This window comes from Pseudochaenichthys georgianus, chromosome 4 (assembly GCF_902827115.2).
Source record: "Pseudochaenichthys georgianus chromosome 4, fPseGeo1.2, whole genome shotgun sequence".
NCBI classification, from domain to species: domain Eukaryota; kingdom Metazoa; phylum Chordata; class Actinopteri; order Perciformes; family Channichthyidae; genus Pseudochaenichthys; species Pseudochaenichthys georgianus.
Genome location: NC_047506.1, coordinates 15898879 through 15914380, shown reverse-complemented (window position 1 = coordinate 15914380; position 15502 = coordinate 15898879). Strand labels below are relative to the sequence as shown.

The 15502-nt window shown below is 39.6% G+C and overlaps 1 protein-coding gene across 1 annotated transcript; it reads right to left on the bottom strand.

Annotated features, from left to right (window-relative positions):
• Window positions 1–1167: 1167 nt before the first annotated feature.
• b3gnt7 (UDP-GlcNAc:betaGal beta-1,3-N-acetylglucosaminyltransferase 7) lies at window positions 1168–6311 on the bottom strand. Its single transcript, XM_034081773.2, has 2 exons — window positions 6044–6311; window positions 1168–3697 (listed from the first exon to the last, which is right to left on the bottom strand). Coding segments are annotated over exons 1-2 (1254 nt in total). The 5' UTR covers window positions 6046–6311; the 3' UTR covers window positions 1168–2445.
• Window positions 6312–15502: the final 9191 nt, after the last annotated feature.

Here is a 15502-nt window from a genome sequence, read left to right as displayed (position 1 = left end):
CATGGAGAGGATATCCCTTCTTAAAAAAAGGAGTTTAAAAGTGCTGCCTTAAGTTCAATCTAATACAAACATGTAAGAGTTGGTTCGTGCCTATTTAGAGGAATGTCCTGTTTCTTTGATGAATTCATTGCCACCAATTAGTCTCGTCACCCTTCCTCACACCACGATGACACCACTACATGGACCCCAAACAAGAGGACATTTGACTGATGAGGTCACAGCTGCCAATAAAACATGTTTAATTACACACTCTCTTACATCACTTTAGTACGTTTTGGTTGAACCAAATCAATGTCTTAAAATAGAAATGTAGGGCTCGTTAGTAATACGATTTGCACATTGCGGTCATAGTGAATTAATCAAACTTGTGAAAATACAATAAATGATTCAGCAATTTTTTTGGGAAGGTTTATCACTGTATCACTTGTTCATTGTGTTTCACACAGAGGACAGTTGTGAGATTCATCTTGTTAAGCTTTATCTCAAAGTGCGCCCTTCAGGAAACACAATATATCGGAGGATCCAGTTTCTATGAGGCTTTATTATCTTTGTCCTGCAGGACATTGTAAAGAACAGGAAGGTATTGATTTTGTCTCTTTTACTTTTTAGGCCAACTTAAAGCTCTTAATTTCCTCACTGTTTACCGTCAGTCTCATTCTCAGTGAAAAAGACACAATAGTTGACGGATGTGAAATGTCACACCCAGTCGGGAGGATGGACAGATACTTTCGGAAAACTAACACAATAGACTGTGTTGAAGAGTATTTACCATATTAAAAAAGAAGTTTATTCGATGAAGTTCATTGTCTTTCAATGTTATTCTTTGTTTGCACTAAAAAGGATGTTCTGCTATAATCCAGCAATGGTGTCACACTCAGTGTAGGAATAATGCAAGTCACACTTCTTCGCCATCTCATCACAGGCAGACTAAGAAGACATGCGTGCGTGTTAAGTTGCTGAACACTGATCAAAATGAGCACTTAATATATTGTTAGATACACCATTGTGATTTTCATAACCGAGCATACATGTTTTCTTTATTGTTAAGTAGTGTAACAGATACCCGACAAGACTTTTGTTGTGTGACCTGATGTGGATTTTCACATAGATATTCAATGCTGATAAACCAAACACAAAACAGCCAATATAGGACAGATTTTCAAAGAGAACTTTTTAACATTTTAATTTACAAATGACATTCTTTGTACATTTAGATTTTTACATCACCATCACCCACAACATTCAGTTTTATAATCATCAAACATCAAATTATTATGCTCATTGGAGGCTTTAAATTAAATACAAGAACCCCTTATTTTCCTCCTTTTTATTGTCGTTTCTCGTACCAGCATTAGTTTTAGTTCACAGTGTCATTGTAAACCCTTAACCAAATCCATGTCAAGTATATCAGCACATTCAAATCCACAAACATGTAACAAGTTTAGACATCTCATTTTAAAAGTTTCCAGTAGTAGTAGTAGATCAAGTCAGTCATATTCCAAAATAATAGTGCAAGGACCTCTACAGTACATCATTGATTAAAAACACAGTTTAGGGAACATGTGCTTCATATTAAGATAACAGGGTTACAGTAGAAAAGCCCAAACTAATTATGATTTTTTTTTTTTAATTGACCGAATCACTGAGGTAGAGAGAATCGTCTCTTACTTGATTTGAAGCCACTGCAGAATTACACATTGACTCAAGTGAAGGAAATGTATAACACTTAATACAAACCCAAAATGCAAGCATAACTAAAGTCTGTGTAGCAAGTGCAATGGCTTTCAAACCCCAGCATCCAGGGCACCGCCTCACACTGCCTTTTTATTCTCAAGATCACACTGGCCAACTAAACATTATTATCAGAAAGCACATTTTGCTACAAATACATATTCATGGTTTATTTACCACTTGTCCTCATACTACACTTTTGGTTACATTTTAGGTATTAATATAAGTCGGATCGCTACCATTGGTGATTTGGCAATGAAAAGCCTCAACCATATCTAACCAGAAGGAAGGAGAAAAAAATGTGTTGGCCACTGACAAGGGGAGGACGACAGTGTGTCCGGCTGTGATAAGGCGGAGAACCTCACACATACATAATGAAATAAAAAGCCTGTAGTTGCCAAGCAATAACTGTCCTCCTCAGCAAGACCGTTGAGGAAGCAGTTAAACTTTGGTTGTCTCTGAAAGAATTAAGTCCTTCAGAATGCCAATATAAATACACAATTCTACAACGTTTTAAAATCTCTGTATAATTTACTTGACTTTTGAGGAATATCCTCAAAAAATTGCACTACTAAACAGAAACAGCTAATTCTGATGTGGTCCATGGTCCTTCCCCACATAAGGGAGAGTTTACTGGGACTCTCGTGCATCACGGTGTCCACCAAGGTACAGCTCAGCGTGTTGGTGCTGTCCTGACCTGGTGCTCCCATCAAGCTATAGGATCTCCACTTTCTGTGAGCACACCAGGTCACTGTTGACCATATGCCACATGTGCATTAGGTCCGATGGGAGCAGCTTGTGTACCACAATCATGCTCTTAAAGAAACAAGGTTCTCTGTTCAATTTGCTGCTCTTATTTTTCACCAAACCAAACGTCTTAAAGGCATTGTGTTTTATAGGAGTAACCTGAAGCACCTCCAGACACATGCCCAAGAAGACATCATCGATGGGGTAAAGCTCAAGGGTGTCTGCCACCAAGTAAAGCCTCCTCGCCAGATTCCCATCCATCAGAAACCCTCCTCCACCTGCATACGGAGGGTAGTGTGTCTTATTATACAGAGCCAGGGGGATGTAGTATTTGTTTTCCTTTTTACGGATGGGCTGCGCCTTGACTATCACATCGCCCACAAACAGGTTCTTTGCCTGGTTGCCCTCTAAAAACTCAAAGATGTTGTCTACGCTGACAAAGACGTCGTCATCCCCCTTGAAGACGTAGCGTACACTGGGGCAGTAGGTGTGGAACCATTTGAGGAAGTGAGTCTCCTTTAGCGTGAGGTTGAAGAAACTATCTAGGAAGTCCCACTGGAGGATATCCCCGTAGATGTAGTCCTCGTACTCCACTAGCTTCTGGTGGTTTGCTCTCTCTGCCACACTGGAGGGTTTACCAAGAAGGAAAAGGGTCTTTACTCTCTTTCCATCAATCACCTGCTCTTTGCCCCAGGTTTTTCTGATGACCTCTCTTCTGTCATGCTGGGTGGCAACAGACTTTATTATCATGAGTAAATATGTATCGCCTGTGCACTTCTCTGGGTGGTTGAGGAGCATGGGGAAGTAACGGCAGTGTCGATAAAGCATGAATTGCTTGAAATTCTCCTCCAGGCTATTAAACCAGTTCTGACTTGAGAGGTTGAGGTTGATGCTACAGTTGGTGTTGGTAACATCCCAGGTTCTCGGGCTGCTGTCTTCAGTGATCCGGGACTTTTGTGTGGTGATCCGATTTTTAGGCATCAGCTGGTGTTTGCTAGCCTTCCAGAAACCTTTAATTCCCAGGTTCAAGTCACTTTTGTCCTCCCCAGCAGCTCCAAGCTCCCCCCCCTCTGAGGTATCTGTCCGAGCCTGCCTTTCAATTTGGAAGGGAGCCCCCATGTTGATGCTTCCTCTTTGGATAACAGTCAGCGCGACCACAGCCAGGAAAAACATGACACCCACCCTCTTGTACACCTTCCAGCGGTCTCTGTTGTTCATCCTGGGGGAAGACAAAGACCACAGCCAGTCAGAGTTAGGGCAAAAACATCTAGATAATCAGAAAGAGCCATTTACATTGTTTAATCCCAAACCAATTGAACTGCAGTGGTGGACAGTACCTGAGTACCTTTACACAAGTTCTGTCTTAGGCTGCGGCCACACAAGGACGAAAACGGCTACACGCATAGGATTAACGCAAACGCAATCGCAAACAAGCTTCCGTCCACACGCAATAGTTATCCGGATAGTGTCTGTCCACACGAGACCGCTCCGTTTAGCTCCAACCGCTGGAGAAGCTGAAGTACATATGCAGGAGCCTGTACGTGGCGCTGTAACTTCCTCCACAAAAGCAGCGAAGAAGCATGGTTGCCCTTCTGTTTATTCTCCGCGGTGGGGGCCGAGGGAACCGGGCAGAGTTTTTCACCAGTCAACGTGTATTAAAGTTTAAATCTTCCGGACAAAATTATAAAAGTGCCGGTCAAAGGTCTTCTTTGTTATTTATTGAGCTTTAAAACAAATGAATAACGACTCTATATATTATAATAATAAAATACACGGAGCCTCTCTTTTTCCTCCCTCTCTTCGGACAGCGTCAGTGTCTGTCTCATGCAGCAGCTGATCCAGTAATGAGTGACCCGGCCGACAGTAAAAATAAACATATTTATAACTAGTTTAGGGAGTTTGAGAGGTAATTAAAATAGCTAAGGGTGATGATCTGACTTGAAGTGTGTGTTTTGCTGCAGCGGGAGGAGCTGCAGGTGAGCAGAGCTGCGTGTCTCCGTCCTGTCAGATTAGACTTCACTCGCGTTTAGATCCATATCGAGAGAAAGATAAATAATCTGAATTCAGTGTGCAGTTTACTTTGACGCGGGGGTGAGCAGCAGAGGTGGGGAGAGGCGGGGCTATTGCCTCATCATTATCAGAAAATGATCGTATCGGGCGTACACACGGAGCCGTTGGACCCCCCAGAGCGTTGCGTATGCCGTTCTATCCACCTTGGGACCCGTTATCGTTTCCTCAGTCGTTTAGTGCCATATTCGGTCATCCTCGTGTGGCCGAACGGTCTATATGACACTAAACAGTAACGCAAACGACCGTTTTCGTCCTTGTGTGGCCGCAGCCTTAGTTACAATTTTGAGGTACTTAAATCAAGTATTTCCATTTTATTCAACTTAAGACTTGCCACTGAATTGTAGTAATATTATACATTTCATTACAATGTGTGTGGTGTAGACTGTAGAGGATGCCATTAAGCATGACACTTGCAATGAGGAATCAAATATGAATCTCTGAAAACTCAGTCAAAATGTTGTATTGTGTTGTTTAAAAATGATTATGAACTTTATTTTCACTATTGAAGGACTGAAAACAGGTTGTTATTTTTTGCAAATAACTGCTCCATAAGAAAATACTTTAATTTGGGGTTTGTGTGAAATGTTTTCAGTACACTAACAATAAACAGTTTAAAACAATATCAATGCATACTCAAAACATACTTCTTGCTGTTTCATGTAGCCAGCAAAGCAAAGAACAGCCTGAGGGCAGGTTTACATCATAATAGATCAGCATGTACTTAAATAGGATTTGCATAAAAGACAGTACAATGCTTCTCCCTAAGACTTTACTAGGTTTGCTCTAAACAAAAGACATGCAGCAGAGGTGTATCATCCCCTCCATTTTTAAACATAACAAAAGCAAAGTAACACTTGTCACTATTTATTTAACCAGTGTAACTTCTGGAAGAACACGTGGAATGTACTTAGAACGTGAAGTAACCCCTGGAGCTTCAGAATTCTCACATGTCCAACAAGTCGTGCCAGGGCTCGTTATGCTCACGACCCCAGAGACACTCCCATGTGGGGCAAATAGGAGAGTAACCCCCCACCAAAAACAGAAAAATCACAAACTAACAAGGTCAACCAAGGCTAATTATGGACGCAGAGCCTACATGGCAGTCAATTCGTTAAAACAAATTAAATCGTATAGTTATCTTTGTTGATAATGAAAGTTCACTTGTAATTGTTCTGGACTCACATGTTGACACGAAAGCACACAATATGCCACACTTCAATTATCTTAAAGTTGATAATTGTGTCGGGACTTTACAATTAATAAAGGATACTGGTAACAATCAGCATTACCTCTATTATGTTTGCCATCTATACTGCTTTGTTTTCATAAAACAATCTGTTAAAACAGTCTTGCTGCATTACACTACGCTAAAAGATTCAACATTTTCAGTTGTTGCCTTTAGGTGCATACATTAAAACGAAAGATAATTAAAACCAACAGATAAAGATGGTGTTAAATTGTCAATCTTGCCTAAAATGATGAAGAAGACACTCACATGTTGTTCCTGCTTGCGACGATCCGTGTATTGGAGACAATAAACCGATAAAAACCGGATTATTGAGCCCAGAAAAGTGGAATGGCTTGAGTTTGTGTCTCTCCGGTCGATGGGGAAAAGTTATAAAATAATCCTTTCCATCGCGACGGTCTTGGTTGGTGCAAATGGTGACAGATGCACGGAGCTGGTGGAGGTGGATGTTGTGCCGGGTGCCCGGGACTGCCTCCTCTCTCCCTCCCTCAGAAGTGCTTTTAAGGGCGGCTGCAGTTACGTGGAAGACCACTTACACAAAGGATGTAGATGATGAATGAGCAGCAGGGAAATCAAGGGTCCGCCCCTCATGTACAAACAGGATTTACTTCACATAGTAGGCTACTCCATCAGTTAACATTGGATTTTATTTTTTCCTTTCCATCAGTAAAGGTCTGTGGGGTGGAATAACTAATCCACCAGGTTGTATGTTGGCTTTATACTCGTGCTTACTGGATTCCTCCTGGAAAACTAAAGTCTACCAGAAGTGAAAAGTAACTAAGTGTATTTACTCAAGTAGCCTACTGTACCTAAGGACAATTTTGAGATACTTGTTTACTTGTATTTTCCATGTTATGCTACTTGTACACCACTACAATTCAGAGGTAAATTGGGTGCTTTTAGTCCACTATGTATTTTGTACCTTTAGTTACTTTACATATTTGGATTCATATTGTGAAATATAACACTTAAATAAGACTTTAGTTACACCTGGAGTACATTTCACATGCTACCCTGCAGTATACAAAAACTAAAACGTTTTCCAACTTCTAAAAAGCTGAGACGACATTAAGGTAGATTTAGTTCCCCACCCCCCATGTTAATTTATTTGTTCACATTTTCTAATCTGACTAACATTTGTAGAATGTGAACTCCTCCGTAGGTAATTATACCCCTATCATCATCATCAGACATACAACACTCAAATATCAATTATATATATTTATATATTCCATTAGAGGACGACTTTAATATCCCTACCGAGTTATTATAAATCTTTTACACTTTTTTCCATAGTCCTCCACTGTGATTGTTCTCCATCAGTCAGCTGTTTCCTGTTGATGTGTAAAACAGGTGGATTGGAAAATAATCCATTACAAGTGAATATCTTGCATCACATTTCAAGGGGTGAGAACCAGAGGGGCGTAAGTGACATTTTGGTCAAAAATGAGTTATATATATCAAATGAAAGCTCTCGATGAGCTCTTTCTACTGCCAAAAGGGTGCATGTGAATTCAAAACTAATCCAGAGTTATTCATCAAAAACCAAAAGACCTAACACAGAACACACTGAACTATTTGGGGCCAAAAGGACGTAAGTGCACTTACACCCTTTTGGCCCTGAGAAATGTATTATGGGTAAAGCCTTTGGATAGCACTTGAGTCAAAATGGCTGACACCATATCTAAGCAAGCCAGGTCAACCATGAGAAGAAAGCTTTTCACTGCTGAAGAAGTGTTACCATAGGCGGCGCGTGAGGCTCAGGTTTGGGAAGGCTAAATCACTTTTTTTACCTGACGCTGCCCGCCTCCGGCGTCTATAGAAAAGAGATCAACTCAGTGAAAGCACCGCCTGCTGACCAATCAGAGCTCAGTGTACGAAGCTATTACAGGATAAAGGAAATACAGTTTAAACTGCTGTATGCAGAGAAGACGCCGACGTGTCGCACTTATCGTTCATATCACATTCAATCAGATCATCGATCATATAATATCATAGCCTATATTATCTCCTTATCTGAGTCAGCTGAGCCGTATTTGGCCGTGCAACACTCACAGTGTCACATACTGTATGCAGAAGTATTATTTTAAGCAACACATTAGGTTGACGAAACACTCAACTCAAATGTAATTAAAGTCAGATCCACTCGTGTCTTAGATGGGGCAGTGATATCATAAAACTGTTACGCTTTCAAACACTCTGTCGTTTATTTATTTTGTAACCAGTTCTGTATTTACCTTGCAGGTGGCTTGTATCCTGGATTATTATGTTTAAATCATGGATGACTAATATTAGACCAACCTGATCTCACCAGAATGCGTGACTCCACCACGACTCCTTAACACCACAATGCGTGGTGGACTCACGAACTTTGTTACATTTGCGTGTCTGCACCACGCAAACAAGCCCAATGTAAAGTGAATGAGGCTCCTTTGTCGTGGTGCACACACGCATTTCTACAACGTCCTTCAGGGAGCTTTTATTCTATAAAACGTTTTTAATTATATATAATAAATATACTTTATAGCTTGGAGTAACTCGCGGGAGGCTTCTTTTATTTTATTTGTATTCATAATAATTTTTATTTTTCGTCAGAATGTATTATGGTGCATTATTTACGATTTTTTGTTCTAAAAAAACAGTGCATTGTGTGTAATACAACTGGGATTTGTATTAAATTAGTTAGTTTTTAAGGAAGGCCAGAGCTTCAGCTGTGTCCAATAGATTGTTCCCTTTAGTTAACGGTTTTTAAAAGAACATTATATTCCTATTTGATCATGTCCCCTTTATTGTATTACGGAGAGCAATGTGAGCATCCATTCCCATTGGATAACGGAGGATTTTACACCCGGAAGTAAGTATTCCCCTTACTGTCGATTAATTTTACAGTGCTATCTGCACTACTCATCGACTCAAAAACACCAGATTATCCTTGTTAATTACACAACATTGATTGGTTTAAATTGTGTGCAATGCTTTTGTAATTTTCCCCTTCGATTCGGAGAAACAAATATGTGTTCAGTTTAGGATGGCCGAAGACACTACACTACCCAGAATCCTCAGCTATCGTTTGGGACTCCACCATGTGCTTTGCTTGACAAACCCCGTGATTTGTCCTCAACCTCTGTGATTGGATGTTGGAGTGGCAGTGCGCGAAGTGTACGCTGAGCAACAAACAGCATTTTGAAATGGAATGAAACCCATCGACGCCACACTATTCAAAACAGGAATCGAACGTGTCCTACCCCCCCCCCCCCCCCCCCCTTAGGTCACAGGCTCCTCCAACAGTGCAACACAATAAAACAGATACACAGAAAAAATAGTGCAAGTCAATACAAAAAGAAAATTAGTAAAAATAGTAAAAAGTGAAATAGTGCAATAAGAGTCTATACAAGGGATTGGAATATGATATATTAAACAAATCATTTCTAAGTAGCAGCCAGATTAATGCTATGGATGTTATTTCAAAGTTCAGGTGTTTAATAGTTGTATGGCCTGTGGGATGTCCAGCTGCAGGTGGAGAGGATGGGTGGGGTTATCTGTCTGTCCAGCTGCAGGTGGAGAGGATGGGTGGGTTATCCATCATGGACAACAGCCTGTTCAGTGTCCTCCTCTCCAACACAGCTTCAAAGGGGTCCAGCTTGATGCCGATGACAGACCCAGCTTTCCTGATCACTTCCCCCCCCCCCCCCAGCAGACCGCAGCAAAGAAGAGTGCACTGGCCACAACAGACTAGAAGATCTCCAGCATCTTGCTGCACACGTGGAAGGATCTCAGCTTCCTCAGAAAATAGAGTCTGTTCATCCCCTTCTTGTACACAGCGTCAGTATGAGGGCTTTCTTTAAGGTTAACCTGGTATTTTTACTCCACTACATTTATTTTAGTTACTTTACAGATTCTGATTAATGATGTGAAATATAAACAACCCTTAAAGCAGACTTTAGTTACACCTGAGTAAAATTCAGGGAAGGTGATTGTCAAGTGTCAACAATCAGGAGAGATAATTGATTGGAGGACTGGCTTATCTAAAGCCAGTTGAGTAGCACTTGAAATGTTTTTGCTCTATGAAGCCTGATGTACTTTTTATTCTGTTTTCTTCAAGGTTGTATTTTGTTGGTCGAACACACTTATTGTAAGTCGCTTTGGATAAAAGCGTCAGCTAAATGCAATGTAATGATTGTTGGTGCTTGAGAAGACTAAATATTTATCTGCAGATCCCTATAAAGTATATACATTACTCGTTATTCTCTACAAATTAATTAGTTAATTAAAAACTGTATATAATTGCTATTTTGGACATCCCTTTTCAAGATTTCAATATTACTCTAAACGTGTAATAACGTGCTTTAACCAGTAGGTGGTTTGGGTTAAAAAGCTGTCAAGTTTACAGTGTTAACAAAATAAAATATACTGCTGTTTCTGGTTTAGTTTACGACGTATATTTAGTTATTGTTTTGATATTTGTAACACAAAAGCGATGGAAAAACCCCACAGCAACACAGAAAAGATAGTCTTAACATGAGTAGTTAATAAAAAACAATAATATCAAACAAATTATTACTACTAACTTTATTGTGAAATTAAAACAGAACGGTAAAAGAATAGTTTCCGGTCTATTTTGAGGCCAGATCTCTGTAGATAAAGAAAGAACTACGACAGATGTGTACTATTTACAATGCATTCATGTGATGACTTTCAAAGAGTAAAGCAAGCACTGCTGTATAAAGTATGATTTATCTTTAACGAAACGTTTTTTTTCATATGGAATGCAGTTGGAGGTCAACCAATCACAGAGCTTGAGGCAACGTGGAACAATAGCTGAGGATTCTGGGTAGTGTAGTGTCTTCGGCCATCCTAAACTGAACAAATCTTTGTTTCTCCGAATCGAAGGGGAAAATTACAAAAGTATTGTACACAACTTAAACCAATCAATGTTGTGTAATCAACAAGGATAATCTGGTGTTTTTTAGTTGATGAGTCGTGCAGATATCACTGTGACATCAATCGACAGTAAGGATAATACTTACTTCCGGGGTAAAATTCTCCGTTATCCAATGGGAATGGATGCTCCCATTGCTCTCCGTAATACAATAAAGGGGACATGATCAAATTGGAATATAATGTTCTTTTAAAAAACGTTAACTAAAGGGAACAATCTATTGGACACAGCTGAAGCTCTGGCCTTCTTTAAAAACTAACTAATTTAATAAAAATCACAGTTGTATTACACACAATGCACTGTTTTTTTAGAACAAAAAATCGTAACTAATGCAACATAATACATTCTGACGAAAAATAAAAATTATTATGAATACAAATAAAATAAAATAAGCCTCCCGCGAGTTACTACAAGCTATAAAGTATATTTTAAAAACGTTTTATAGAATAAAAGCTCCCTGAAGGACGTTGTAGAAATGCGTGTGTGCACCACGACAAAGGAGCCTCATTCACTTTACATTGGGCTTGTTTGCGTGGTGCAGACACGCAAATGTAACAAAGTTCGTGAGTCCACCACGCATTGTGGTGTTAAGGAGTCGTGGTGGAGTCACGCATTCTGGTGAGATCAGGTTGTATTAGACAAATATGAACTTTAAAGTTCATATTTGTCTAATATTAGTTTACTTTTCATTAATGAAGTATGACGCTGCGCTGTCAGTACACTTGTCCCCGTTTGTGATTGGTCAAATGTTGCTAACCCCACCCCTTTCACGTGAACGCGCTCTCAGCTGGTGAGAGAAGCCCTGGCTACTTGATTTACCGACTTGATATTAACCAGCGTCGAGATCTCGTTTGTTAGGGTTAGTTTAGATAACTCAAACATATCCAGGGTTTGAACTGGCTTCGTAGTACAGGGCACAGGTGGCTGCATAGCAGTGCTAATGTCAAAGACACAAACATTATACATTATATTTTTATTTTACCAGGATGCAGTGACACAAATATTTGGGAAGGCATAGCCTTCCCTAGCCTACAGCACCCGCCGCCCCTGAGTGTTACTACGCTTATTTCAAGATGCAGAAGAGCTTGATGAAGAGAATGAAATAATCCAGGATTCAAAGTCAATGCTGAATGACAAAGGAAACTTAGTTTCTACAGATCCATCTTCAACAGAGAATTCAACTCATCAGAGATCAGCATGTATGTTCCAGTATCTGTCAACTCTTTCAGGTACTGAGCATGTGGTGCTGTACTCTGACACATGTGGTGGGCAGAACAGGAATGCTGGTTTTAGTGCCATGTGTCTCCATGCAGTCAACAACTTGCCCATCTCCATTCATTGAGTCTGGACACAGCAAGATGGAATGTGACAGTATTCATGCAGCCATTGAGACCGACAGAAAAAAAGGGCCTTTGTACAGTTCGGAGGGGTACTATACTGTTGTGAGGATGGCAAGGAGGAACATGCCATAGAAGGTGATTGAGTTTGGGCACAGTGACTTTCTGGATTTCAAGTCCTTCTCACAACACGCTGCTCGATTATGGCAAAAATCATAATCACGATTATGTTGGTCAATATTGATATCACGATTATTAAATACGATTATTCATTGACTTTGAAAACATATTGAACTTAAAAAAAAATAATAATAATTTGAACAGTATCTTTTTAACAGTTGATTACCCTGAACTTTAAGTATAACTCAACTGCAAAGTATTCAGCTGAAGCCACATCTTTTTTAAATTCCCCACGGCATTTGTCATATAGGGCAGGCAGTGCAGATCTGGTGAAATGATGCCGAGATGGCATGGCGTAACGCTTGTCCATATGTGTTAGCCACTAGTCAGTTGCTTAAACCCCTGGTTGCTAACCGTGCTAACTGGGCACATTGTCTTTAGCTATGTAGAATGTGAAGGCATTTGTTATATCTTTGTGTCCTTGCGAGCTGGTTGAGTAGGCCGTGGCACTGTAAAGCGCGTCCTTAATTGATGACTGTGATATGGTGGATGAAGTCCAGGGGGCACGCTCGTGAACTGTCAACAGGGGGGCGGGGGGCGGGCCTCGCTGCGGGGAAATTGTGGACCTCGTTGCAAGCCAAAATCGTAATCGAGATTAAAATACGATGAATTGCACAGCCCTACAACACACGGTCCGAAACAGAACCAAAGACACAGAGGGACAAACAGTTAGTTGGCAGAAAATGAAATGGCTGTGCTACACAAAAGAGGATCCGAAAAGGACTCAGTTCAAATATGAGCTGTCCGACCAAGCTGCAAGTTGGAAAGCAGGAGACCAGAGGTGCTCATGCAATTGAACCAAAGAAGATGCACACAGGTCGGGATCACTGCTGTGAAAAAGAAAGACGTACTCACACAAATGGGAGTATCCCTCACTCCTATGTGGACTTCTAGTCTTTGCAAGTCATTCAGGCAGAGTAGGCTATATGTCCTTTCAAATCAATCTGAAACGTACATGATCTGCATACAATATGCTGTTGTTGTATATAATTATATTGCTATACAATGTTCTAAAGTAGTTTTTGATTTGCAAAACAGTTATTAGGCCAGGTTTAATGTAATGTATTGTTATTCAGTGAACTAATGTGATATTGATATTTGATATGATCACAATGGACTCTGTAGCCTATTTTCAATTGGTTATTTGGGGAAATGGCTAAACAATTAACTATTTGGCAAAATGGTTATTAATGTTTTTTTTTTTTTAATTATTACATTCAATGAACTAATATGATATAAGGATATTTTCATATAATATTGTTATTATAACAATTGATTACTGTTACTTTTGAACTCATAAATGTAAAGCCTTTTTCCTATTTTGATCAGATACGCCCTTTTTCTTAGTTTATATGAGATAAAATCTTAGTTCCAAAAAGGCGCATCTGACTTTCTTCCGAATAAAAAAAAGATAGAAGAATATTTTTTTCAATGAAAGTCAAAATATTGTTCATTAAGTATATTGTCATCCACATGTTTATGAAGTGTTCATATTAAAGATTGAATTTAATAAACAAAGTCAAGACAAAGTATGGTAGTTTTTTGTTTTGGCTCTCCTGTAAAGTTGGTCAAATGTCACTTACGCCCCTCTGGTTCTCACCCCTCGATTTGTACTTAAACTACAAAAGTGTAATAAGAGGAATGCACAAAAAGTAGCCAAACCTATATGTCCAAATGTCTTCAGTTAATTCCCAGTTATATTATTACGATTCGTGTATCATTGGATTTGTGACTTTAATGTGTAAGCATCAGGGGTGTAGCATATTGAGGCAGAGCTAAATTGAGCAGATTGAAAAAAGCTGAATAGCCTACTAAACATAATAATGTATTATATGTAACTTCTTCTGTAACTAATAAGCACAGTTGTCAGATAGCTGCATAAGAGTAAACAAGGACAATATTTCCCCATGAAATTATGTGTAGTAGAAGTAAGAAGTAGCAGAGAATGGAAGTATTCAATTACAGTCTGGAGGTATTTGTGCGTAAATCAGATTCTCTCCACTACTGTTGAACATTAACCTCTTCAGAGCATCTTCAGAGAGGTTCAGATATACAAATCAATCAACAATTTGATCCCTAATTGATTACATAACATTGAAACTTGTCATGGTCATAGTGCTTGTCTTGCCTCTTATAAGTTTATCAGTCTTGCAGCATTTGAACCAAAAGCCAAGGCTGTCAGGCAGTGTTGCTCTGTGTCTTTTATGGAATTGTTTGCTAATATGAGAACAGTACAATCGCAATATACAGTAGACTTGTTTACTGGGTTTTCAGCACTCAAGTTGCCTCGTTAAAGTTAAATAAGGACAATATGAACAAATGATTAAGCAAATAATAAAGGAGGAGTCATAAGTGATGTTAAAGTTTCAGTGTGTGTCAGTTCTCTAAGCAGTTGGATTATGAATTTCCTAGGTTCATATAAGCCTTTTGCCCGCAGGGATTTTAACTAGCTAACAGAACCACAATGACTTAATAATCTATTAGTAATATTATTCTGTTCTTACCATATGAACCTTCCGGTATGCTACTGACGTCATAGAGAGGTCCTGGAGCAGTCTCACAAAGTTGTATCAGCTCCCTGGCCTTTCACATCCATTGTGTAACTAAATATTTCATATATTTGTTAGGCTATACAAATGACACGTCAATTGACATTTTGTTATAGCCTGGGAGCTGTTCAAACCAGGTATGACTTATATTTTTGTGAAACATGAATCCCACTTTTTGCAGACAATTTCTGGAAAACAAAAGCAAGTTATGCTTTCTCTAAAGGGATACAATCTGGTAAATGACAAAGATATTTAATGACCCCAATATGATTTGTCTGTGTTTGTACGCAACAAGTACTAACCACGATGCGTGAGTTAATAAATCTGAATCTGGACATTAAATGGTTTTCTTTTTTACTCTTAAGGCCTCTCAGACATGGAAGCAAGATGAAGACTGATGATGGGTGAAATGCTGATTTCACAGCTGTCACCATTACTACCGCACTTAACCCTTGCTGTGGCAAACTGTGCTCTTACCCCTTCATTATGGTCTATGGAAGAAACAACAACAAAACCAACACAGCTGCGTTCCAAAATATCTCCTTCCTCTCCTCCTCTCTCCATTTCCTGGATCCAGCCAGCCATCCTTTTCAGGGCCATGTGCATCCTGTTGCCTGCTGGCAGTGTTTTTTCCCGGTTTTTTTTCCCCTCTCTGTGGGTTCAGGCTCTGAGAGTTCTGTAGATGAGTGAAATGGTGATAGAC